Below are 27,727 nucleotides of genomic sequence, written 5' to 3'. Positions count from 1 at the left end.
TAAACTAGAACAGCAACAAAACTCAGTTCCTCAACAGCAGCCTCACAGTACATTAGCATAATTGCAGAGTTAAAAATATAGGATGTTACATTGTTAAAACATAGATGAAAAATTCATGAATCTGTTTTAAAATTATCCAGTCTCTCCTGTACTTGAACTCAGTACTCAGTACTGCCTGTACTTGAGGGACTGGCAGTTTTGTTCCAAAGTCTGCATCTCCCTGTAACTCAAGCACTGACAAACTAAAATGTACACTGGTTGTCTGACCGCTGTGGAGCCCAGGTTCAGAGTTCTAACATTTCGAATACTTTTCCGTCCTGCCTCAGTCTGCAGCGTACATGCTGTCTTCAGGCAGTCTAGGAGGGCTATACTCTGCTCTCCAGCAGAATCCCGAACACAAGAATCAGCCATGTCAAGTAATGCTAAAGGTATACACAGCTCTGTCTAAATTAAATTCTGATCTTCTGCAGAAGTTAAGGTTTGTAGGTTTGCTTTTTACTTTTTTTTTTTTTTTTAATAACATCTGCTTAAAGTCTAGAACTGATACTTTTGACGCAAAAGAGGGAGGAGCTACATGGAAAATTTTCCAGAGGCATGCGTACTGATTTCAACAATTGGTCAATTTTAATTGATGAGTGCTCAGGCCAACAGTGAAAATGGAAAAATGTCATGATTCAGTGTTCTCACGTATGTATGAGAATACCAAAAAATGAAATAAAATAAAGCTACTATGTTGCTAACTTTTCCTTCCCTACCTTCCCGGACCTGTTTTGTAAAATGGAGGTAAGGCTACAGTTCTAGAGTAGCCTTCTTCACTCAGTCTTGTTCTGAGGACCAGTATTCAAAAGAGAGCTAAGTGTGGAGATACTATCATAAAACAAGGTCATAAAAGTTCATAAGATACTCGAGGAGGAACAGGCTAAGCCACAACCTGACAGAGCGCTAATATGAAATTGCAGCCTTGTTATGGGAAGTGGTGGAATCCACACGTCTCACAGACCCAGAAACATGCTATTTTTCCACATCCTTTTTAAAGATGATTCAGTGAAAATTTTTAAACAAAACAAAATCATCCATACTTATTCTAAGATTTTTTTTGTATTTTATTTAGCTTATTTAAAAGGATCTTGGAAAATATTATTTCCTGAAATAAGCATAYAGAGCATACGCTGCTTCATGCTGTAGAAAATATAATAGTGGAATTATTTTTAAATATGACCAACAATTTTAAATGAGCATTATTAACTTGCTAACAATTTATGTCTAAATTCTGCCATTGATTTCTGCTAGAAAAACTGTCCCAACTTGTTTCTTCTGATTATTCCCTAGTTAAATACAGAGGCATTTTAGATTACGTGGTGACATTCATAGTATGGGTTGATAAAGGCTGTTGACATTTATTATTTTAGGATATGATTAGTGATGATAGTAATACATTTGCTGAAGTAATGCTATTTAGTTAAGAGGGAGCAAAGGGGAGCAGAGTTTTTTTGTGTTTCTTATAATGCTTAATTATTGTGAGACTGAGAAAGGGCAGCTTTGCAATATGTCTGCTTTCCCTTCTTTCCTTTCTTTTCCAGGCTATTCGCAGTGCACCCTGCACTTTGTGAGAAATACTGGAGGAGCAATGCTTGCAGCTCATGCACGGGAACCCCAGCAGAGACTTAGAAAAAGTGAAAAACTAAGAGAAGCAGATCAGGACAATACCTGCAATAGCTTGCAAGTGAGTACAGGAAATGTATCCCACAATTCTTTGGTCCTGAGGTGTACTTCCCACTTGCACCTGGAAGGGAAGGAAGAAATACAAAGGTCATTAATAGGAGAGCTCATACAACTCCACTGTCAACCTCTACTGCGCAGCCTTTGTGCACAGTATTGGCCTTTTTGGCCATTCTTTCCATCTAGCTCCATTTTAAACACAACTCGAGAGAGACCCTGCCACCCCACTTTGGCTTACTGGGGCCCAGTGGCTTGTTAAGACACTAACTCCTTCCTGATCACCACTACTTCAGAGTTCCCGTGTTGAACTGTAACACACAAAAATTTGACTCTCTTGCTCTTCCCAGTCCCACTGGTTGTCTGTCCCCTGTTGTTTTGCAGCCTTTTTCCATCCCAGCTCTTCTTGTCCATACGCAAGATTACAGACCACACGAAGTGCTGTATGATGCTAATATTATGAGCAGTCTAATTCTAGGTTTCTGTGTAATATTATAATGCAGAAGGAAAAAATGCCAAGAGACTCTGGGGGGAAAAAAAAGCAAAAGCAAAAAACATGCAATGATTATTGGTTTTTACTCGGTTCCCTTGCAGGTTTTGGATCTTGATAGAGGTTTTAAATTATTCAGAAGAGGTGCTAAGGATTTTTGCTATGTGTCAGTGAAGTGTTTACAATCTTCAGCTGAATGATTTCATAGCAGCAACCTCCATGTCTGTCAACCAGATTAAAATAGGACGTGCCCCCTACTCTTACTGATGGCACAGAAGAGGCAGGGATTGCAGGGAAGCCCACTGAGAATCACACTTGAATCTCTACATGTGCTACTATAAACAGGATGTAGTATAATTCTTTATAGGTGTATCATATATTGTTGCCTTTTTAAAACAGAAAGCAGGTTTGCTGATGGACACACAAGCAATTTAGAATCAAATTCTGCTTTAGGATTTTGATTTTGTTTAAGCTTTTGGCAGTTAAGGCCTTATGCTGCTGCACAGCAATAGTGATGAACTAAAAATTAAATAAAGGAACAAAGCGGCGGGAGGGACTATTAAGATGACCACATCCCTCGTAGTTTATGATCATAGTCAGGGAAGTATAAAGATTGTTTTTAGTTTGTTCTTGCAGAAGCATTTTCTATTACAGAAATACAGACTGAGGCCGCTGCTGTAACAGAAGTGGGAACATGTGCCACATCCCACTGACGGGGAGCACCAGTCCCGTCATCATTCCAAGCGCCTCCTGCCAAAGTACCTGGGAAGCTTTTGGCAGCATGATGCAATCTACACATTACTGCAAGGACGTTAGACAAAAGCACATTTATGGTAGAACCGACACCCACATCTCTAACGTAAGACACGTGATCTGAGTGAGTCGAAGCACCACAGAAGGTTGGAAAGGATCTCTGGAGGTCACTTGGTCTAAACCCCTGCTCAGAACTGGTCCAGTGGGATCAGGCGGCTCAGGACCTTGTCTGATCAAATTTTGTATTATCTACAAGGATCGAGATTTCACAAGCTCTCTAGGCCCCTGTTGCAATATTCAATCACCTCTTATTTAATTAGAGTATCTCACTAGAATTTCCCATGCTCCAACTTGAGTCCTTTTAGTTTCCCTATAATCAGTAGAAGACAAACCTTTACAGACAGCGATTCATCCCTCTAAAATAAAAACCTGTATGGAAATGTGATGATTTGTCCTTGAGAAGGGCTCATTGTTTTCCATTGACTATAAAAAGAGCCAAGACACCTACCTGAGACCAGACATCTCACTTTTAGATGTCTAAGATGAGCTTAATCCCACTTAGGTTGGGAGAATTGTGACTAACAGCAGATCTAAATAACAACATATATTCTCAGCAGAGAATACATGCAGTGTGAGCACATTATATCCTCCTATTACCACGGAGAAGACAGGGATATGCTAGTTTTGCAGTCTTCCTAGAGCAGTTTTCTACTTAAGTTCTGCCAGCTATCTGGAAGGGAATGTATGCCCATCAGAAGAAATGGAAGCTAGCTGAAATGTACCACAAAACATCCCTTCAGAATGCAAAAGGTTTTAACATACTAAAAAGTCTACTCCCTGAAATCAAAATCCCCAACGATTTGAGTATTTGGGCTTAAATGATTGAGGCAGGAAAGTGGTTTGAGTGCATGGTTTTCCTGCTGACAACATTACAATAACATGCTGCAGAGACTACTAAAGAAAATGCCTGTGGAGGAAAGTTTTATCTAGGGCTCATAAAACAAAACCACAGATGTACTGATGACTTTTATATGACACTGCTTCATGAAGCTAGGCTCAAATTTCATCTGACACCCTTTAAATAAAAAGCAAGACAACATTTTATAAAAACAAAATTCTGCCAGCTTGGTTGTTTTCTTGTTTTTCAGCTCTCCAGGAAATATCTGATTCATTTTAGAACTGCTAAGTAGGCTTACTAAATTCACTTAAGTAAGTGAATTTAGAATTCATTTGTACTTAGCAATGCCTTGTTAACTTTCATTTTTTGTTCCAGCTAGGAGGAGTATGTAGTAACCATCTTGCATTACTCTATGCTTCGTCTGTTCAGTCCTCTTAACAGTTTTCCAGATGGATAGTGACGGTGTTCCTATTGCTGTTCCCATACAGTTAACCTCATCCAGGGAGGCTGAAGGGAGAGGAAGACAGGGAAAATACGTACACCACTCACAGATCTACCCCTAAGCCAGAGGATTCTCCTGAGCTCACAAGATTGCTAGCCAAGTCTCAAACGGTAAGACGGCCTGCTGGATGGCTCTTACTGACTCCTGCAGGAGCTTGGCTCCTGCTTCCACCCTCACACTGCTTCAGTCTGAATATATTACAGTGTCATAAGTGAATTTACAGAACGTCCTCTCTACTTTCTTATGCAGCATATGCAGTTCCAATAGAAAAGTGAGGCACCATTAATTTTAATCCTCTATTATCTAAGGCAAGCTGGTGAATATATGAATTATATTTTCCAAGCTTACATCACTCAAGAATGAGATTTTTACGTCAACACCAAGAATTGTAAGTCTCCACTAATTTATAAATTTGCAATGCCTCCTGCTGAGGAGAGAAGACATGAGTGTTGTACATCTTCTGATGCCAGTTGCCATAACCACACTGAGAAGACAACACTGCACGTAAAGTTTTCTGTCTTACAGCAAGAGCGTGCTTCTTACAGTCCTTGCATTGCCTAAAGCAAATGAAATCATTTTCACTGTCCAAAAAACATGTAAGATTTAAGTCTAAAAGCTGAACATCAGACTATAAATTATAGTCAGCTGAGAAAGAAAAGTCAGCGCAGATTGGCTTTAGAATTTCCTATGCAGCCTTAATGGAGTGCCTGACAAGGCCTCATATTCATAAACCAATTTAAACACAGGATCATACTCACACCCATTAATCATGAATAAATGAAATCAGACAGTGTGCGCGTATGTGTACGTATTTATACCGACAGTGACTCAGGATCTATAGCTCTCAAAGCACTGCACAAAACAGCCTTGAAGACCAACTGACTGCCACTATCCGCAGCGGTGGGAGGCACAGCCAGTGCCCGCGGAGCCGCCAGCCCAGGGAGGCAGAGCCCCACGCTCGCTAGCAACAATGGCTGCTTTACACACCCCTGAGGGGAGACTGGAACAGTGCTTTTGCACCTTTTTCCCAAAAAAAAAAAAAAAAAAAAAAAAAAAAAAAAAAAAAGCAGGAGCCTAAGACATTAACATAATTAGAATTTCTGTGGGCAGCGCCAGCATGGAAGTACATCCAAAGCAGCTCTTCTCCCAGATTCCATGTTTCCTCCACCTTTTTTAGGTGGCTATATTAATAGAAACCACCTAGCAGAGGCCTTTTGAGCCTCTTAATGATTATGATGGAGGAAAATATTTGTGACAACTACCAGTATATTAAATATGGTCTGAAATAAAGTAGTAAGCAAAATCTGATTATTCAGTCTAATTTGATATTTCACAGATGGGCAAACAGCATGAGATGTGCAGGCAGGGAAACTATTTGACCTCCTGAGTCTCACAGGCCCCGTAATTCTGTAGAAAAACCACAATTTTGCGTGGCTGAACGCTGCAGCTCCTTTCAGCGGGTCACGTTTGCCAGGTTGGGGCACACTGCAATGCCTGGGTCTGGCCGGCTCRCTGGGAAGCCGTGCAGGAGCCCAGCGCTGAGCCGCCACTTGCCCCCGCACCGTGGCTTTTGGCAGAAAGACTCCACTTCCACCAAGCCTATTTGTATGGTCAGCGCTTCACCAGTACGATATATTTCTGTCKCTTACTGCTTAATACAGCAGAAACTTTTAAATTCGTATTTACAAAGAAAACTGGTGTAAGCAAGCAAGCCAGAGAGGCTTCTGCTCTGAAGGTTTTTTCTGAGGTTCATCATAAGCTTAAGTTCACCTCAACTGTTGGACGTCAGCAGCATACCAGATTCACTGAATTATACTKTGGTAAGAAACTGTTCCAGATTCTGCTTTCCAAAACAATTGTGCTTTTTAGGTGTGTCATAGACCACTTTTCTGTGCCTGCAGAAATTTATAATACACCAGTATCTTAACATMTTTACAAGTTTCATGTCTTTTAAAATAGGATTATCATTACAAAGATTAAAAAAATGTATGTAGTATCCTGTTAAACTCAGCTATTACCTAGAAGTAAAAATAAATTGAAAGAACATATTCATGGTTTAATAAAATGTCCTAATTAGGTAATTTGAAGTTGACAGAAGCAAAATTAATATTTTCAGTATTATGCTGAAACATGCAAAATATATTCCAATTCGTACCCCATTTGCAAAGGAAAAGTAATCAAACTAGTCGAACACTTGCAATTTTAAGAGTTGGGAGCAGATTCCGATCCCTGTTACACCAGCAAACTACTACTTCTTGTCAGCTGCTGAAAATGTCATCACAAGTGAAAAAGCAGCTGTCCTCCATAAAGGAGGAGGCCTACTGAGGTGGTATTTCTATCTGGAAATCAAAACCTCAGTTTCCACTTGCTCTGTATTTATTTATAATTCACATCCAGAGGACAAAGGTAAATAAGTTAAAAACTGAGCTCTGAATCGTTATTGTCTTTCAAAGGAAACTGAAATCACGTACTGTTAATAAAAAGARGCCCTCTCATCTTACACCACACATTAGTGGAATATAACGGATATACTGTGCTGCTAGAGTACTGTATTATGCAAAATAGTGTACATTCCTTCAATACTTTACTGTTCTCCCCACTTCTGTACCAAAATCTTGTCTAACACACACTAAGCAGTGTTGTGTTCTCCAATTAGACTGGTATCAAGTAATAAACAGTGTTCATGAATGAGATCAAGCCAGCAAGGCTCACAGTAAAAAAAGGGATTCTTGTTGACAGGCAGGAAGAAAAGGTAATGAGCAGTAACGGTTGAAATTGTAGAGGAAGAGTGAAAGAAATAACTCTAAATTCAATCACATTACTTGCTATCATGGGAATTTTCTGAGCTAACTGGGAAATCTTGCACATCCTGTGTTTACCATACTCTAGTATAATAAGTATACAAAGCTGCAAACATGACAAATACCTTGTCTTTGACAGTTTATATACATCCGTCCCAGCAGTGCAAAACAGTTCTATCATATCTAGATGTCAAAAAAGCATCAGCAGACACAAACAAAAAAACGGGGAAATAATATATAAATACCTGGGGTATTTCAATACAAGCTTAGAAAACAGCTTCAGACATGTCACTGACTCGTTAATAAATCGTCAGCTATTTGGAAAGAAAAGTTCTTCAATGGTTAAAAATTTGGGTTGGGCCGTGCATGAGAGATCACGCTCAGGTGAAGAACCACATAACCAGACTCTCAAACACTGACCAGTAACGTGTTGGCAAAACCAAAGGTTTCCTAAGAGGGAAACTTAAACTTTAGTGACATTTTCTAGAAACGTCACATTGCCAAGAGGTAGCCATGCTAAAAAATCCTAACTGGAGCAGAGAATTTCTTAACTCAACATTGTACCCTCCAATATAAGGGGCTCATACGTATACAAAAGGTCTGTTGTTAACCTGGTAAAGCAGAACCAGTGCATGAACCGGGGGTGATCGGGACTGGACGCTTGCCATGTCCAAACAGAGTAAAGTCAAGCGAAAACATCCCTGGAGTTTGGGAAGAGCAAAAATCATTAAAGTATAAATGAAGGCAAAAAGAAATCTTACAGTAATAAATACAAATGGAAAGTGAGGTTTTGTACAAAAAAAAAAAAGAAATAAACAGGTGGAAATGGGATCAAAGGAACATTCACACCAGCACAGAAAGGGAGAGTACGATGAAACACACTGTGTACATTAACACACTGAACTGTAACAACTGCGCTGGACTAAGACTGCACGGACGGGCTACAGCTGACAGTAACAACGGAAAAAGCAGAAGGGTTCAGTACACATTTTTGTCCTGTGTTTTGGGAAGCAAGCCAAACACTATTTTATAAACCATTAAGTCTAGGTTATTAGCATCCACTCTTTCATTTAACAGAGGTCTCTTGGCTGTTGCTCTTGAGTGACAATTGTTGTAACACTGGGAAAAAGCTAACGTCTCAGGAACGATCAGGAGCCATCCAGGGCCTGACTGAGGTCAATACACGTCACTCATACGATGAAACCTAAAACTGGCAAAAAGGTGGAAGCAGTTTGAACAGAACAGTTAATCAGACCCCTCTGATGGATGCTGCTTACGTGGACTCATAACAAACTAAATAAACYGTGAGCCCAGCATATTGTTTATGTAATTACTATTTCTATTAAAAGCATTAACTTTAAGTGCTGTAATAGTCATGAAAACATTGTGATCAACAGAGGATAAGTACACCAGCAACCCGTTATCCCTGCCCCCAGGAAGGTGCAGAGGGGAGCGAGGCCGCTTGCTCTAAGTTACCTCTAGAAGGCGACGTTCAGAAAGTCCGGACTGAGGAGGGTGAAATCCTTGCTGTGGGGTTAGGTGTTGAGAGCTGCATCACCAGAGCAGCACTGCTACTGGGCAACAGCCAGAAAGGTCACGCTCAGATTCAACAAGAAAGAGAAAAGGTGCGTGGAGGGAGACTGGTAACGCATGGCAAGGTTGAGAAGAGCGGAGGTCTGGAACAAGAGATGAGAAACRTCCCCCGGAGCCGGGGCCGGGCCTTCAGAAGACGACCCATTCCCGGCCGAAGCCTTGCCCTAGTCTCGCCAGCAGGGACGCGCCTGAGCAGTTCCAGAGGACAGTTAAAAATAATTCTGTCGGTATCTGAAAYGTAGATTTATGCTGTTCTTTCGCTTTCTCTTTTGTGAGGTCTCCCACTTTGAGATTTTAACCTTAGGTTTTGCTGGAATAAAAACCAAATCTTAATACTTTCGTATCTTTCTGATCAAAACCAAGTTCAAGATTGGAGCCTGGGGCAGTATTACTGAGAAGCAGCATATCCAAGAGGCACGCTCGTTACAGACAGCTCCACAAACATTTGTGCAACACAGGAACCAGYGCGCAGAGCGGCAGAGCTCAGCGGGCAGCGTGCCGCTGCCGGGCTCCCCGCAGGAGTACCCTGGCGGGGACGCTCCCTTCCACACCAGCTCCATCTTCCAGCTGCCAGGCAGCCTCACACCTACCCCCGGCACGCTCATCGGCTGGCTGACACAGAATTAAATTAATGAAAAATTAAAGGAAAGTAATATAATTAAACCAAATCAAGAAAGGCTTATGGAAAGCAGGTCTCCTCAAACTACCCAGAAATCTTTTCTTGATGAAGATTCAAGCCTGGGCAATTATGGTATTCGTGATACTATGTTTAAAATTTGGCAAGATTCTCAATTTTATACAAAACAATCTGGAAGAGAACTTGGATACAGAATTAACGTGGTATATATGAAACTAAAAACTGTCTTTTAGAGATGTCTGAGAATGATGCTATAATTCTAAACCATCACGGCGCAAGCCAGTATCTGCCAGGCCTCCGCAGGAACTGCTTCTTGTCCTTGTGCTACTTAACATATTTACCAATGAACTGGAAAAAAAACAACATCACTGTTAGTTAGCAGAAGACACAGAGACTGGAAAAAGTAGCTAATTAAGAGACTAGATCACTGACACAGCACGATCCTGTCTGCTTAGTAAGCCAGGCACAAGCAAACATTAAGAATTTTAATAGGGTCAAATGCAATGTCACATTTCCAAACAAGGGACGTAAGCCTTACTTAGGCTCGCTGTTTCCTCGCATCCCCGTGTTTAAAAGGGGCTTTGGGAGCAGACGGAAAAGTAACTCAAACATCRTCAGAGTGCCTCGTGCCTCTGGGAAGCAGTAGGGAATTTTGCTTTCGTTACAGGTGTTACCAGAACTGCGTCTCATTCCACTGTCCACTATTCCAAAAGGATGTTAAGGGACTGGAACAAGGTTCAGAGATGCATTTCAAGAGTACCAGGATTAAAGATACACATTGCTGTGAATGACTCCAGGAGCTCAGTCTGCTTGTTTATCATGGGTAACTTGATCAATGGGTACTAATGCCTACACAGAGAAGAAGAATTTAATGACTTTCTTTCCAATCCATCAGACTAAAGTAGAAAAAAAGATCTAATACTTGAAYGTTATGCTACACTGCAGAAATTCAAACAAGAATTAGTTAGATGTTTTAACCATACGTTAGAATGATTTGTCAAGGACTGTGGTGGATACATGAATCCCTGACTCTCTTAGCTTGACATAGGATGGTCTAAAAGGGACATGCTCCAGATGGTTTTCAGAAGGTCAAACTAGGACAGGATGGTTCCCTCCTTTATTTATAACCCATAAATCTATGTTTGTGAGACAAATATTATAAAAACAAACAAACAAAACCAAATAAACCCTACCTAAACTCTCCACTAAGCAAGCACTGTGCCTTCGGGCTCAAACTGTTGGCATGAGTTAGTACTAAGATACTTATTCTGTTTTCCTATAAATAAGAGTCAAATAAGAACAAATCACAAGTCAAAATGGTTATGTCCAAACTCTGGGATCTGGGAACATTTTTACAGCTCTCGAGTCCGGCTGCACGCTCTAGCTGCATGCTGTGCCATTTGTGAGGGCAAGACCCAAGCATATGCCATTGCCTCTTTCTTCTGCACAGGAAGCAAATCCAGGTGTGCCAACCAGAAGGGAGCTAAAGTTTTGGCAGATTCCAGGAGAAACATCTCCCAGAGTGCGTCACCGCTCAGTTTGCATGCAGCCAATAAACCCGAGGCTGGAAAAGTTCAGTAATCTAAATGCAACATTAAGAATCCTTCAGGGACACAAGATGTTACTCAGAATAACTCTAGCTTCTGCCATTACAATTTAATCAGATTTTGGACTGTAAATGAACCAAACCACTCATTTCATCAGCTTAGCTGACCATTAAGGTGCCAAGTTTGTCCTTAGAATAAATATGAACTGTACTACTGACTCCTGCATTATTTTTCTGAAGAAGATATGTCTCCAAATTACATAGCATGGTGGCAAACTTGCCTACTGCTATGACGAAAAACAAGCTAATGATGTTTGTACTATGAAGAAAAACCAGCCAAACTGCAAAGCATACTTGCGTGCTCTGTGGGAGGGGGGGGGGAAATTAAAAAAGAAAATCTCTCCTTAAAAACAAAAGTGCACAGAAGACCTACATCCATCAACACAGCACTTCAGAAGAACATCATCTGGAGATGCTGTTAGTCTTYGGAGTACCCTCCCTGCAACGTGGAATAGGGAACAGGGCACAGAAACAGGCTTTGCACAGTGCTTTGCTGCCACGGGAAGATTCATCTTATTCTACATAGCCAAAATTGTAGAAGCCCAAGGGAAACCCCATAAAAACACACAGCATGAGATTTAACTATGAATTATTGTAGAGAAAGCAACTAAATACCTYGATAGAGGACCTGCATTGTACCTTCCCCTTTCTGCCACTGTCGGAATACCAGCATCGGCATCCTTCGGACAAGTTTAACGAGCACACAACAGTGAAAGAAGAAAAAAAATGGACAGTATAGTTTCTGTCCTTCTGTGGAGTATGATTTTTTGGTAATCTCTCAAATTGCAACAAACATTCCTGAACATCCCCMCACACACACACGCACCTCTGTTTCAGCTATTTTCCAAGGCTAACAGGAAAGTCAGCACCAAGAAACTAACTGGAATAGCTAGTCAAACTGGATACCCAAGTCCTAATTACCATCACTGTTAAAAGATGATGCCATGCCAAGGAAAATTTGCATCTACTCATATTGACCATTCCTGTCCCACAGACATGACTTAATCAGCGGCAACTTCCAATTTTATTCCTGTACATTGCCTCTCTTGTAATGTATCTTGGTTAGCTTAGACACACTATAAAAGATCTGTAGAAAGTCTTAGTGCTTTAACAGCTCTATCTTTTGCCTTCAGGGGTAAGTAACAGCTTCCAAAGAAGATACGTTAGCTAAATTACTGATTTCTTGTTATAAATATATTATTTAAGCATATTAAATAAATAAAGGTTCAAAAACATTATTGAGATCAGTTCAGAACTCTCGCTGGAGCTCGGCAATTCTTTCTGGCCACATTTGCCCTCATGGTTACCTTGGCACCCTGGTTTTTCCCCACCTACCACGTGGCAACAGTTACTGTTCCATGAGTTCAGAGAAGCAGTTTTTAGCAAAGCTGCTTTAAGTTTATATAGGAGAGAAAATGGCTGTAAACTGGTGCCATGAATGAAGGGCTCTTCCTCTTCCGAAATGGATGAAGCCCACAGCTCACAATCCCTCAAACCTGTATTTCATACAGCGCAGCAGTYTTAATTTGTCCCTGCTAGCAAAGGAGAAAGAGATCCTAATTAATAAAATTAGTCATATCAAAGTGAAGGAACACAGTGCAGCTTCATGGGTAGATTTGCCTTTTTCAAGAAAGAAAAAAAATAGCCAGTTTATTGGACTCCATCCAATTCCTGCATTAAAATTTTATAGCAGAAAGTGAACATGTGGAAAATGTTTAGGTTACCCCCCTGACTTAAATGGGAAAGCTTTAGAGTTGTCTAAACAAATTCATGAACAGCACTACACATTTCTTTTACACCTCCTGGGATAACTGTAGATTTGGGAGACCTGATCAGGGAAAAGAAAATCCAACCACTGAATCCCCTAGATAATCTTTCAGTGGGGTCGAAACCAGGCAGCCCCCTTTCTAGTCATGCTTTAGTGGTGCCGAATAGGTGCAGCTGCCCACCAGTGCTGACGTTCAGCCCTGCAGCTACGGGAGTTGCAGGGTCACCCCAGCGTGATTACCTCTGCAGTCCTCAAAGTTTCAAAATGCGGTGAGAATACATAAAGTCAAGTATCTACAGAGAAGAACCACAGAAATGGCTCAGAGCTACTGAAAGGATGCTGTAAGAGCAGAAGAGAAAGAGCAAGTGGGTACTGTATTTATTTTTTTAAGAAGAATATTAAAAATAGTGAAACTGCTGAAATTCAGGGAAAATTGAGAATTCAAGAAATTCAGATGAGGTTTGGACAAATGCTACAGTAAGGTCAGTATCTTGGGCAAATAAAGAAACAAACAATTTCCACAGTCTTCTCTAAGTGAAAACACTTGACCAAATGCCTTAGGTAAAAAAGCTTCCCTTCAATATACCATGCAGCTGCATAGCAGAAGTTACCACCCACCACCTGCAGCCACCCCACTTGTTACTCCACAGAGCTGAATTCTCCCAAGAAAAGCTGGTATAGGACAGTAAAGACAGCTTAAATTGCCGAATCAAAATATATTTTCATTAGTAATATTAAAAAGAGAATCACTCAGAGAGGCTAATTCAAGAACTCCCATTTCATCCTACAAAGCAGACATTTAGGAAGTAACAAACAGCAAAAATTGTGCTTCAAAGCAGTTTTGCAGTCAGAGCTGCTGCACACTCTGTCCTCATTGTATCAGCTCCTTTGCTGAGAACAGGCTTAGCTTTGCACCCAAAGAGAAGGTTGCTAGGCTTCCTTTAGAACAACGAATAGCAACATACTCTCCACGCAATTACTGTACTTTCTTTCCGAGAACAGCATTAATTTTCAGAGAATTCAAAAAATAAATCTGTTAATAGGCTTAGGAATTAATATTAATTAAACACAAGTTCTTTCAGAAATTTAGCAAAGAGCATAAGACTCATAATTTTTCCTTTCCGAGTCCTGCAGTTTCTGTATCAAGAGTACTATTAGCTCTTCAAACTTCCCACATCAGACTGTAGTTTTGCATTTGCTCTGTATTCAAACACTGAGCTTTAAGCAAGAATTCTTGGTTTTGCTAATTAAACCTCTCTCTTTYGGCAGGTGCTAAAGAATTCAGTAGTCCCTTACCAAGAATTCTAGGAAGAACTACCGACCTTTCCAAAGTACTTCCATGTAGCTCAGTCTCAGTGGGAAGGAAATTGCTCCAAAAACTGTCTTCAGCTAATAGCCATTTTGAGACTGGTATCTCTGTCATTGACTGCTGTACCCCAACTGCGCATTTACATGTCTTGAAATGCTTAGATTTAAGCTAGCATTAAAACCATTACAATTTAAGGATAAGAGAATCGCAAAATTTATCAGCAAAGGTGACAAGTTTGGTTAGACTGCTACATCTGGAAAAACACGGACAAGCTCTCCAACTCAGCTGATGATCAGCTCAAGTTCAGGCTTACGGGGGAGCTGCTTGGCTTTACTACGCTACTGTCCAACACTTATCCAGTACCCCGAAAGGTGATATAACTAAGGAGACTGATACCTACTAATACCCCTATCTTAAGACAAATGTTAAGATTTTGTTTTAAAATCTGCTGGTGATGTGAAAACTGGCGATGCGTTGAACGATTTCTGATTGGTCCTCTTTGATACCTTGTGATCCTTGATTTGAGTGGAAAATTGCAAGTCCCTTTCAGAAACTGGATGACAATTTCAGACTCCCTTTAAATTMTTCAGAAATAGCATGAATTATAATTATGTATGTGTCGAATCAAAAGCTGCAGAGTACCCGAGGACACTGTAATCTGCTCTGTAGTTACACACAAGCTAGCTTATTAGCCAGAAACCCAAGCACAGGGAGAGCATCGGTGTCAGCCACATTTCCCTCCTCTATCTGGAGCACAGCAGCAGTACGAACTAACAGGAGATACAAAACCTACCACGCAGACTCAAGGGCTCTTTTCTTAGACATTTCAAATTAATGTGAAATACTATGCTAGAACACAAAGTCACGGTAGAGTCTCCCAAGGGCCCAGGCTGTCAAAGTATGAAAATGGATCGGCTGATTTATATATTTGCTAACTTTTCCTCTGAGTCTTTAGTGGCAACTAATAACAGTGGTTTAACACTTCAGACAATAAATTGTCACTTAGATGCAAGTGACGTTCTCCCCTTTCTGATACGTTATTTCTTCTGTGACTCCGTCCCTCCTGTGTCCTGAGGAGAACCTCTAACRTGTGAGACACGACCACCGCTAGAGTTTGAAGAGATCAAAGCACTGAATGTAAATTAATCCTCCACTTACGCAGCAAATGGGCTTTGTACAATAGCTCCTCACAACTGTGGCATCCTGATGACTTCATCCTGACCTGGAAAGCATCAGCCTATATGGAGGAAGAAAAACAGCGTACGAGCTCTGTCAAGAAAACGCCAGCAGCAGCACCACCTTTTCTGGCAGACATCTTTAGAAGAGAACTAGACCAAGACCAGCTAAATTCCTTGGCACCGGTCTCCTGATAGCTCTTAGGAAGCACGCAGTCAGTATCTTGAAAAAGTGTTAAAAGTTTCTGTATTTTACTTCAACTTCTTTCCTTGGTTGTGACACCCCAGGTGTTAAACCCCAATCAAACCTGTGCTTTAGTTCTCCTTCTCTTAAGTGGGAAAAGGGATATTGACCTTTCTCTATATTGCACTTTTGAGATGTATGAATGAAAAGCAGTACCTAAGAGCTGATTATTATTATAGCTACTAATAATAACCCTTGAGCTGTCTAAGTCTCCCAGGTAAAATATTCTGTATGACTACGCAAATCTCTCAAGTCCTTTCCAATCTCCACCTGAGCATTACAATCTAGATGGTGGAGGCAGGGAAAGAAAGAGGGGAATGGAAAACCATTTCCTCCTCATTGGAAATGGGGCCTGTTCCAAAAGGAACAAATTTATGAAACACTTCTCCCTTGGCAGCATGGATCTGTTTTGTAACAGAGCTCCCCAGGAACAGTTCTGCTTTTTCATTCAGAATAATTCAACATTCATTACATGTTTAGTTCTGAAACCTTAAATTTATCTCCTTGATGGTTAATGTTTTGTGGTAAGAAGACAAATGGCACTTATTAAAGGAAACCTCCCAATTCCCTTCTCCAGACACTTCTCTGAATTTGGGGGTTGGGTCTTTTCTGAGGTTCTGAAAGACTTGAATAAATGCTTCATCCGCCCAGGGAGCAGAAACTGCAAGGGTATTGTATCTATATTTTCAAGATATTCAAGTCTTCTCTCTTCACCTGCTTTTCACACTTTTTAACAGTGTGGAGAGCAATTGCTCCTCAACTCAGAGGTGGAAGCTGTGCAAAGGGAAGAGGCTTCATCAGTATATTTTAAAAACAGAACTCACATGGTATCATTTCCCACTCCAGAAATGGGAGCACTGTGCCTTTCAAAGGAGTCAGAGAGAAACTTAAAAACCAGGGTTTGCATGGCATGGAGACATTTAACTCCGTTCYTCCATTGATGGGAAGCAGCTAAGAGGACCTTCTGCAAGGCTGTACCGCTACCCTTGAAACCACCTGGAGACAACTCTTCAACAGAGGAGCCGATCACGCTGTACACGCACAAAGTCACGTAAAGGCTACCATCAGCCAGTGACAGTATCTAAAAGCTGTGACTTCAAGTCCAAGCCCCTATCTCATATATAAATGTACAAAATCAAAWATAGTCCATCCACACGCACACACACACCTACCTATTAAGCACTACATTACAAAAAACAACCTTCAAACATACTTTGTTTCAAAATCTATTGTGATTCAAAGCTAAAATTAAATAGACCATTCCTACATATTTTTTTGTGAAAGAAAAAAATGACTGATGACCACTTAAGGTACAGTTCACAAAAGCAAGGCATTTCATACCAGGGTAGAACTCACTCAGAATGAAAAATATTTCAGGAATAAAGTGCAATATGTCAAAGTGACACAGACATGAGGTAAGCTGTCTTCTTGCTCTGGGCCAGAAGTCTGTAACATCCAAAAGAATTTAGTCTTCTCAGAATCTTTATAGTAATTGGCCCCTATTCCCTGCTCAACTCTAACATTGTTTAACAACTCGAATCCATAATTAAGTTTATCATCCCAGTGGAATTGTGAAAAGAGGCTTAATTTTCTGCAAGGGAAACAGAGCCCCGGCTGCCTGCCTAGCAGGGTAACAAATCAGTGACTCAGCAATGGGCAGCTGAAAGCAGATTGTTTTTAATCTCTTAATCCCTAATATATGCATATGTTGAAGGGCAGACTTTGTGACCCGAGTAGTTTTTATACTGTACAGCTTTATTAATTTTGTTTAAACAGAGTGCTTTGTGATGACAGAATCAGCATTAGCTGTTTATAAACGTGTAAGAGCACAGCATAGAAAAATTAGATTCAATTTTTGAAAAAGCTGTATTCTGATATGAATAGGCTTTTATGTCAAATGTATATGATATRCTGGAGGATTACTTGACTGCAAAATTTAGTATCTGCTTCTTTACATAGATTACAACACCAAAGATTTCTGCTTTGTTCACATATTACAAACAGAGCACACCTGAAAACACAGATCCTTATTAACAACCCATATTCTTGATGATTGCCTAGCAATGGTYTTTGTTGTGGTCTAGTGAGTAATACACAAAGCACATAAAATCTGAAGTATTTTGCTAGCCCTAGAAGAGAAAGATTTCACTTTTAATTTAGCAAAACCTATCACAAACTGTGACAAAATGCCAAATCCTAAAATGCAGTATGCTAGGACAGTCCCAGAACTGTCTGGGTTTTGGTCCACAGATCTAGAACTCTGCACAGTTTTGCTTCTTGGTTAGTTCCCAGTCAGAAGGGCCTGTTTTCCTTTTYGCAAAGGACTCGGCCAGATTCTCTCAAGAATTCACTGTGAATAGCCACTGGTCTTGAAAAAGCAAACCATTGCATGCAAGTTTTCATTTCTGCTTTTCATGATTTACAGAAATATAACCCCAGGTTTCCTGTTCTCATCACCATCAGTTAATTAATTTAAATTGTACTAATAAACAGAGAACTYTCTAGTGCTCCCCAGTGTGTCAAGCTTTTTTTTTATTTATTTACTCTTCTTACATTATTTTATTTACTCTTTATTTAATTACTTTAGCAATTATTTTGTAAGCAAGAGAGAGAAATAGCCACACATTTCATTGAAATTCCTTCAGTTTTATCCAAATGGTACTTAGTCTTTTGACTATGTCTTTTGACTCTCTTATAAACACACACAACATGCATGAGTGGCTTCTAAAAGTCAATGTTCTTTTTACTGTTTGTATAATGAAGCTTAGAATTTGTTCATTGAAGACAATTCTGTGGAAAGAAACCAAAACTCCATGAAAACCAGTGCAAATTTTGGCACTTAAAACTATACTCAAGTTCTACCTCCAAAGTCCCTCATTATATACAGGTTACACCAAGTAACTGAGATCTGAACATTGCTGCTTCTTTGAACTCTAACAGAAATGATAGACAGAAAATAACTGTGAATTGTCATATATGTAACAGCAATATTTATGGCTTTTTTTTTTTTTTTTAAAAAAAAAGGCTCTTACCTTGAGAAACAAGGCTCCCTTGGAAGCCAAGGAGTCCGTTCCTCTTCCATTGGGGTAACAGTGATAAGCAGCATCCATAACAGGATAGCGGCTGGCAAAAAGCAGACCACTGTTCACAAACTTAAAGCTACAGCAGCCATGGCAACTGTAGACCCCAACATCGTAGACAATGTATTCAAAATAGTGATGAAGCTGCTCTTTCAATTTCTCTGCAGCCCTTTTGTCAAACACTTCCTGCAAACACAGAAAGTCCAAGTTGGCAGGGAAGAAAGCTGAGATCTCATGATCAAAGGTCTCATCTGTGTGTTTCTTTTTCCGTACTGAAGTCTTCTTCATGATTGAAGCTTTGTAGAGAAGCTTGTTGTTGACAGTGCTTTGGTCCACCGTACCATCTCCAATGCGAACCTTAACTAAGGACTCTCGTGAGGCAGTGTAGCTGTCTAAGCTCCCAGAATCTCCTTCCTTCTGTTTGTGGTTAGGTGTTTTTGAGTTCTCTGCATCACCTTCCAGCGACTGCTCTGCTGGACCACTGGCGTTAGCCTGGCCATTGACGGGATCTGCTTCTGCRTCTGACATGTGGCCGTTATCCTCTCCATTTATGCGGACAATGCAAGAGTTATCTTCTCCTTCATTTGGCTCTCCGACTCCAGCCTTATCATCTCTACTATCCTCGCTGTTGTTTGAGCCAGAATTGTCTCCTTTGTACTCCATTGATGTTGTCCTTTTCATGCCAGCACTGACAGTACGATTAGTGCTATCTCCACCCTGGGGGGAGACCAGGCTGCTAAAACTTGCTGCGCTGATGGATGTGTTAGTAGGAGAATCTATATATATTTTGATCTGTGGTCTGCTTGCCCCATTTCGGATCCTCCGGCCAATCTCTTTAGCCCTAGCCTGTGTATTGAAAACGTTATTAAATCTTGCCAAAGAATCGGGCAGCAGGCAAACATTGGCACTGCCAAAGCAGAAGCTTTTCCCATTTCCTGCAGCCTTCCATTCAGTGAGCAGCGTGGCTCCATTGACCTGGCTCTTGTCTTCCAGTCTGGAGTAGATATAGGGCCTTCTAGCTGACTGCAGTGGGGACCATAACAAGAAGCCAATCAGAGCAAAAGGAAGAGAGGCTACCAACAGTGCCAAGTAGATGGGGGTGGTAATAATGATGCAAAGTGCATGGACATAGCACGGATCATCTGCTCTTTGACGTTTTTCATAGGTGGTTGGAACAAAAGAGGCCACTAGCCTATCTGCAAACCAGTAACATGGGAAAATCAGGCCCCAGGAAAAGGAATGCAGAACTGACAGAAAGCTGTTGGGAAATGGGGAAGTGTATAAAACCATTGCAACTCAGTTATGACAACACTTGAGGGCCTACTACATGATGTCGCGGTCAGCCATCCATTAGAACACAGGGAGAGGGTTGGGGGAAACTGTCCAGTCGGGAGTTTTTTTCCAGTGAGAGTCAGTAATAAAACCGTAAAAGCACCATTTCACTGTGTTGGAGTAAAAAAGAAACAAGGCCACCGTTTTTGTCTGGCTTTTTGGCATCTATATTTGTCAGAGGATGTCATTGTTCACTGCAGGCTGCCATAGCGAATCTCTCAGGAGGCAGAAGGAAAATCTATAAAGACAAAAAACATAAAACATATGTAACAGTTACTAAAAGTTCAAAGCAGATTTTGTCACACCAGTCTTGCCTTGAAATCTAGATTTTTTTTTTTTTTTTGGTTTAATTTAGATGGCATTTTTAATAGTCTCCTAAAGACCACGGATCTGGAGCAACTCCAACTACAAGCAACTGGTACTTCTGCAAAGGAAATCAGTAATTTGACCATTTAATGCAAATGACTAAGGTAGTCATAACAGATATTTCTATTACAAATTGTAACTCTTGCACTGAAAAATATATCTTGGAGTTTTTGTTTTTGAGGCTTCACATTTATTTTTATCAGCTACTTTCAAATCTTCACAAATGTTATACAGCAGTTATCGGTAGGCCGCTCTAAAAGAGTACTGCAGCTAGTATTTTATCACTTAAGTTAACTTTCCTTGAACTGACAGTGTCTTTGGAAAAAAAAAAAAGTGATGGGATAAAGGTGTAAGGGCAAAGGCACCTTGTGTTCAAGAGTAAAAATGTTTGCTAGGAAAAAAAAATGCTTCAGAATGCCTTGTTTATTATTATTTTTGGCACCTCAGATGAAAATTACATGAGAATATTTATTGGCATGACCTCATTTATAATTTGGGGCTCTATCATTAAGAATTGTTTAGGAAAACAGTCATTTAGTATATTTTAAACACYGTACAGTGCACCTAGAGGCAGATAAACATTTTTATAACACTTAATAGTAAATGGCATAATGATATGGAACACAGCTAGGTGTTGACAGGAGAGAGAAGATACAGATTTGAGGAACAATACTACCTTAGCATCATAATAAAGAAAACGCAATTCTTCAATTCTCTCTCACCTTTTAGATTTCTGCTTCTTGAAAGCAAGCCCTTGCACGTGATTTATGTTCCAACTCCAATATATTTTTAATTGTGGTACATATGCCATACCAGACTACAGACTCAAGAGTGTACAGTACAGGTCAGAAGCAATAAATACGGCATTAAAATACATCGTTTAACTAGCTCTCTTTTTACCACACACATTCTTTGTTTAATAATGATAGGAAAATTCTTCCCTCAGTCTAGATTCCTGAGCAACCAGACTAGGAGTAGTCACAGAACATCACATTTGCAGCCAAACGTTTTTGGTAGGCACCATGGCAGAGAATGATTTTAATAAAAGAACCAGAAGAAGGTGAGATAGCTTTGCAGATGTTTTTTCCRAAGTGTGAAAGGCAGCCCTAGGGAAAGCAAATAACTGTTAGTTTGAAAAATCTAGTAAGAGAGTGACAGAGGCTCACTAAAAAACTCCCAGAGACAGGAATCAATCCTAAAACCGAATGAGAAAAGTTGAGCTGGGTGGGAACAACATTATAAAAGCCTTTGAAAGTGATATTCAATTATATTTGCAGGGATATACAGTCCTGTAGGTCTGGGCTGATGGAATTCTTTAGATGAAAATTGGAAAAGCTGAAAAAGAAATAAAYGCTCCCTTGATTAAGTATTAGCTCAGAATAACTTTCACAACCTTATAAAACATGTTTGAGTTTACAAAAATGATTGTCTAATCAAATGCCCCAAAACAAATTCTTAGCATTTACTAATTGCCACAGGCGTTTTGGGATGGTGCTAATAGGGGGAAGCCTAGTAGATTTGTTTTCCTGAAAGATTTTTAGGATTCTCTAGTAAGAATGCTCGAAAGGACTCTGACAAGTACACACCAGATGGAAAAAATAACTTTAAAGTTGTCCTATTATGTAATTATCATTAGATAAGAAATACTGTAAAGAAGTTATTCTGATTTACTAGATGCTTAAATAGCTTTATAAAATCCCTGTCTAATTACATAATCACTCAGCAGACCAGAAAGTTTCTTGTTTGCAGTCTCAAGGGTAAACAGCACACTGTTGTTTGGGGTATGGGACATGAGGACAAACTGCAAACCTGCTGCTGCAACATTCAGGCTAATGACCCTTCCGGGGAAAGCTACAATTGTCTTGCAAACTGTAAGGTCAATTTGCATTTTATTATTTTAAAGGAACACATCAGACAGAAAGAAAAATGAAACAAACAAAAGAACAGAACTGCAGGGACCCACAATAATTTGTCTTGTTAGGTCTTCTATAGATAAGCATTTTCTTAGGTATAGGATGACAAGCTGTTACAACTTCTGGGGAAACCTGAGACACCAGGTGACAATTTTGTGACTAGGGTAKTGAACACTTTCTGGATGATGTGACGTTCTGCTAAGGACTGCAGCACCAATACGCTGCGAAATAAAGAGCTGTCTAACAAACCATAAAAGGTTCAACTAAAATAGCTTCACAAAAGCAATTACCCAGATTATGGGAACATGCTAACTCAAAGGGACTCATGCTTACCAGAGTTATAACATACTACCATGTATATTAGTTACAAAGGAAGAAAAACGAATGCAATCAGAAATCCATCCACTAGACAGGATTACACAGCAAGTGTCATAAAGCAAATCGGTTCAGACGGAGGTCTGTTTTAACAACAGTTAGCAAGAATGTATTTCGCTGTAAACACTAAGGACTGAATGATGGTTCAAGGCCACAGTGGCGACTCCTACCCTTCCTGTGCCTGAAACCTGGACAGTACCTTTGAAAATCATGGAAGATTTGCTGGACGGATTTTTGACCAGGTGCCAGCTGCGTTCTTCGTGCTAGCCCAGCTGTTGTGGGGAGGCAATGGGGAGCTGACTACAGAGACTCATCTCATCCACTTTTATATGAACTCGTATACTGTTCTCACAGCTAATGATACAGAACTACAGAAACTCTGGCATCAGAGATAATTTTAAAATACAATAGTTGGAGAAAAAGGAGGAAGGAATCATAAGTTGATGTACTAGAGTTCTTGCATATTGCAGACAGAAGACATCAGCCCATCAGGGCCCTAATTAAAAACACTCTTCTTGGAAGTAAAATATTATTCTAATTTATTAATATTATAGATGAAGGAAATTACACAATTTGCCAAAGTTCTGTTAGAGACTCAGTGGCACACTCATGAACAGCACCCAGCTTTCCTGCTTCTGTCTCTTATRTGCAAAACCCTAGGTAGACCTCAAAGTCACCCAAAAAGAGACCATCAGAGAAAGAGTCAGAGACATTTTACCATCTCTGCAAGATCTTAAAGGGTGGGGGAAGGCACCATGTGAGTCAGCTACAACTTGGAAAACATTATATCAGCAATATCTCTCCTAATGCAATGGTTTAGATGGAGCCTAAGGGTATTACTTGGTAATCCAATGCTTTATTCATAGGGGTTTGAGAGATTACGCGAGAATTTAAGATACTGCAATGAAACAGATATTTTTGTATGCTGCAAAGAGGTAAACTGCAGCCTTGTTTGTTTGTTTTTATCATCTTCCAAGTGTTTGAAGTCTAAAAAAAGACTTTATTTAATTATTTTTATGGTGCCAGTATAGAACATCTCAACTTTAGTGATAACAAGACATCAGGTGGAAAGGTTTCGAAGATTTTTATGATTATAATTATGCCCAGAAGTGTGCTAGAAACGACACAGACGAATCAAGAAAGAGATGTTCCTAGCTGCAACATAGCTTGAAAACTAAATAAAGGACAAACCAAGTCAATAAATAATAGAGAAAAGAAGAAAAACAACATCGGTTGCAATGATAAGGTTATAATGACAGTCTAGAAACAATCAGAAAAATTCTAACTTTCTTTTCCTTCAAAATTAAGATACRCTTTTAAATTCTGGCAGCTTAAATCTCTTCAGATTTCCTATTTACAGCCCTCTGTACCTTAAAAACGTATGCAAATCACTGCAAGAACTTAGAGAGTTTTTTTTATAAACAAAGGCAGAATAAAGTTACTGAAGTGCCTAACTGATCTGGAAAAAACTCTAGGTGCTGGTTTCTATTCATATACTTAATTCACTGAAACTAGTTTTTCTTGAACACTGACAACTGCGTGGTCCTCACCAAAAGCAGTAACACTCCATTTCTAACTTTGGATTCTAGAGAAGCAGCTTAGAACATGCTAACTTTTTGCTAACTTTATTTCATTGCTTTCAATCAGTTGTCTTTCAGAGGCAGAGAAATACAGCTTTTAACAATACTACCACTACACCACACACAACATCACAATTTACTGTTTAAAACTGAAGGGAGGCAAGATGAGTATCTGTGTGCCTGTCTGCTTTTCCATGCCTCTTCCCCCGCACGGAGCAAACACAGGTCATATGGGAGTTGGCGTCAGCGCTCCCACGCAGCTCGGAGGGTACAGACCAGACCAGGGAATAGAGAGAATTCCCACTCAGGCTCTCATCTTTGCTTAGAGACCCACCACAACTTAATCTCTGCTTTCCTCCATGGTATTATCCGTTTTTGCTCTCCTTGCACTTCATAAATTCCACTTCTCTTCATCTGCGGTCTCCTCTCAACTATTCTTACATGTGCTTTTACTTGGAGTCTAGTTCAACAACTAACTTCCAGACTGAAAAAAACCCTACTCCAAAAGGCAAAWTACATGTGAACTGTTTTGCAAGCTAGATTACCGGACTGTATTTACAGAGATGCAGCTATCTCAAGCTAGCAGTTGCTCTAATAGAGATGCTTTTCTGCCTCCTTCTGATCGTTTCACATAGGCTGAAGTTTTAACCAAAATCCTCTTGTCCTGCACAAGACTCACTTTGTGAAGCAGCTCAAGATGTATGGTAACGTAATTTAAGAACCACTTCTTGGCTCACCTCAGCTTCTGTTTAAGTCAATAACAACGTTACAGCCAACGAAAACTCTACTCAGCAAAAACTAGTGTCAGAGTGAATCCAAACCTAGACAAGAAGTTGAGTTAGGTGTGTGACCGACACTGATGAGTAAAGCAGACCCTAYGCCCTTTCTGTGCAACAGCTGTTGTCAGTCACACCCTGCCTTTTCCCCAAGCTTCGTGGGTGCATCRCCCTTGCCCATCTCATCTGAGCCTTCTTCTACTGTAGGGGCTTGCTGGTCAGTCACAGAAGCCCATTGACTTCTAAGAGTAAACCAGCCCTTGTGCAACTGAGCCTGCCCGACTGCAGTTGGATCGGCAGTGACAAAAGTAGCTCCTGTGGGATATCTGAAAGCCTACATACGACGAGTGAGGAGTATAACTCTGGTCATTTGACAAACGACTGGCTGTAGCTGGTTTCCTCCTTGGAGACCTCAGCAGAGAAGCTAACCTTCATATTGGCATGGTATCTGGAATACCTCCTCACCCAAAATGGGAGTTTCTCACTCACAGATTTGAAAAATTGCTTGCAATGACAACTGCAAAACTTGCTCTGTGCTTTATATTTAAGCATGGCATGGCAACAGATTATCATCTCCAAGGGAAAATCATCTCAATTTGGTAATGCCGGATCATATTTCCAGGCCAAAACCTGTACCCACATACCTTATGCTATCTGAACTAAATTGCTTAGGTTTTAAACTTAATATTACAATTTAAATTCAATTATGTTTATGTATAGAAACATACAGTAAAAAAAGACAGCTAAACAAATAAAACTGAAAAATATGAACTTGATGGTTTTGTGCCGTTTTTCTTTCAAAATGGATGGAAAATTAATGCTGAATCGGTTTTTGTAGTAAACAATAATGTTTTATACTCCTGCAAGCAACCACAATTCCACCCCRTCACAACAGATGTTACTTGCTTAAAACTAAAATTTGAATTCATAAATGCAAAAGGGATAATACGTCGTATCTTTTCAACCTAGCAGAGGTTTATTCCTTGTTTTACACATATATGAACTGCAGTGCCAACAACAGACAGACAATTGGAATGTCTGCATATAAGCTAGMTACCAGTTGTCATAACAGATCCTAGGGAGCCTGAACCAACCCCCCAAAAAAACACTATCTCAAATTCTAAATTATACCTCCAAAATTTTGTGCATTTGGGTATTTGAATTTTGGTGCACCACCAGCAGTCTGTGAACATAAGCCAACTAGTGAGACATTTGCCATATGATGAGAACCTTGTTACAAGGTGTTCAGGTATATTCTATTGAAGGGAGCAAAGACAACTCTGGACCCCAAAACTTGTAAGTTCTCTTGATTGCAAGTAGAAATAGCAGCAAACTCACAGTTCCTGTGCCATTAACAAATTTATTCATATTAGCCGGTTGCTTCAAAACCCATCATGCTTATGCAAACTAAGTAACACAGCAACTGGTGCCTGTTACGATCAGCGAGGACATTAACTTGAAAATGAAGTGCCTCCTTTGAATAACCCTCTARGATTTCATACAAAAAACTCCAACCTGCAGAACTGCCTCCCTGCATACAGGAGAGACAACGTTACTTCCGCATTATCCATGCATATTATAAGCCTTCAGAACTGGTAAGTAGAATCAACAACATTTGGGAGAGCTCTACCTCTTCTAATGGTTGAAAAGACCACCAAACACTCCACAAAGCTTGAATTTTTCAGAAAAACTTTGTTATCAGACAAGATTTAGAAAGAAGGRAAAAAAAACCTCACTGCTTGCTGATCTGACTTAGTACCTGGAAAGCTAAACACACTCTATTTTGAGACCTTATTTGGTGTACTTCAGTAGAGAGACAACTGCAGCATACAAATGCATGAATCTGTGACACTAAGCTCTGTTTATACAAGGGAAATGGAGTGGGCTCTATTTACAACATCACCTTTTGGTGTGCTGTAGGCTCGTACTTTATATGAGCTGGCGTAATTCAATAATGGCTAAATAAATCTGATCTTTGTAGATGGTTTGTTTAACAAATCTTAGCGAGATGTAACAATATTAGCTTTGGCTGCCCAAGACAGAATTGGAGATAAAACTTTCCCTGCTCATCTTTCACCATCTGAAAACCAGAGGCCTGAGTACAGCCAAGCCTAGTCCATAAATCGTCAGGGGGGAAAGGTTCCCTGTGAAATGAAAAGCTGTACTTTCTCAAGCAGTAATTTAAGCCTTTAGGCTTCTAGTTGCGCTACAGCTCATCAGATTGAACTATAAAGTAATCATTTTTTTTCCCCAGAATGGGTATCTTTATACTGTTGAACTTCTTAGCAGTTGGGAAAGAGAAGTTACTCTATCCTACAACAAACACAACACATATTCCTCCCAGCAAATAACTGTTCAGTGAAAATAGTTACCTAGAATTCTCAAATTACTCTGTAAAGGAAATTAAAATATGACATAATACAACTAAATTAAAATAGAACTATCGCTATAAAGAAAACTGAAGTATTTGTTCTATACATGGAAAAATAGAAAAAGAGTCTTTGTAACTTAAGCAAGTTTTCTTGAAAAGCCTGAGATTAGATTCCTTAGCTCACAATTCCCTGCTCTAGTGACAAAGGATTTTCCTTTCCTTAGGATTCACAGAGATCTAATTGTACTGTGGATAATCTTAAAAGAATCAGCATTAGTCAAACCTCAACATGTAGTAGTAGTAGGATTACTGAATCTTCCCCAGGAAATGCTGAACCTTCCTCAAAAGGCATTTTCATAAGAATAGCAGCCTCTCTGAAAAATGCAAGAATATTAGAGAATTCAAAGTCCAGATTTTTTTTTTAACTTAAATTGTTTTGATA

At 39.9% G+C, this 27,727-nt stretch overlaps 2 protein-coding genes across 10 annotated transcripts in view; one reads left to right on the top strand and one right to left on the bottom strand.

Moving 5' to 3' along the window:
* The window catches only part of LOC146598006 (uncharacterized), a 58,238-nt gene extending 40,236 nt beyond the window's left edge, over positions 1-18,002 (top strand). For 5 of the 9 annotated variants that reach the window (XR_014895345.1, XR_014895344.1, XR_014895343.1 and 2 more), the window contains 2 exons: positions 1,581-1,723; positions 2,861-4,074. Coding sequence is in view for 5 of the 9 variants with exons in the window: in XM_085301084.1 (XP_085157210.1) it covers positions 1,581-1,723; positions 2,861-2,887 (170 nt within the window). In the remaining 4 variants the exon portion in view is untranslated. Of the gene's footprint in view, positions 1-1,580; positions 1,724-2,310; positions 2,627-2,860; positions 4,075-4,345; positions 4,470-8,557; positions 8,998-10,057; positions 10,304-14,033 lie in introns of those variants that run through there. The other 4 variants (XM_085301081.1, XM_085301082.1, XM_085301083.1 and 1 more) reach the window with 4 other exon arrangements.
* The window catches only part of SMPD3 (sphingomyelin phosphodiesterase 3), a 40,804-nt gene extending 20,720 nt beyond the window's left edge, over positions 1-20,084 (bottom strand). The window contains exons 1-2 of the mRNA XM_085301086.1: positions 18,525-20,084; positions 1,708-1,783 (exon numbers count right to left, since the gene is read on the bottom strand). Of these exons, the coding sequence (XP_085157212.1) occupies positions 1,708-1,783; positions 18,525-19,862 (1,414 nt within the window). The 5' untranslated portion in view covers positions 19,863-20,084. The remainder of the gene's footprint in view (positions 1-1,707; positions 1,784-18,524) is intronic.
* Between the last annotated feature and the right edge of the window lie 7,643 nt (positions 20,085-27,727).

The sequence above is a fragment of the Rhea americana genome, unplaced genomic scaffold (genome assembly GCF_003343005.1).
Source record: "Rhea americana isolate MKP2758 unplaced genomic scaffold, rheAme1 scaffold_172, whole genome shotgun sequence".
Classification (NCBI taxonomy): Eukaryota; Metazoa; Chordata; class Aves; order Rheiformes; family Rheidae; genus Rhea; species Rhea americana.
This window is presented reverse-complemented; position numbering and strand designations above follow the sequence as displayed.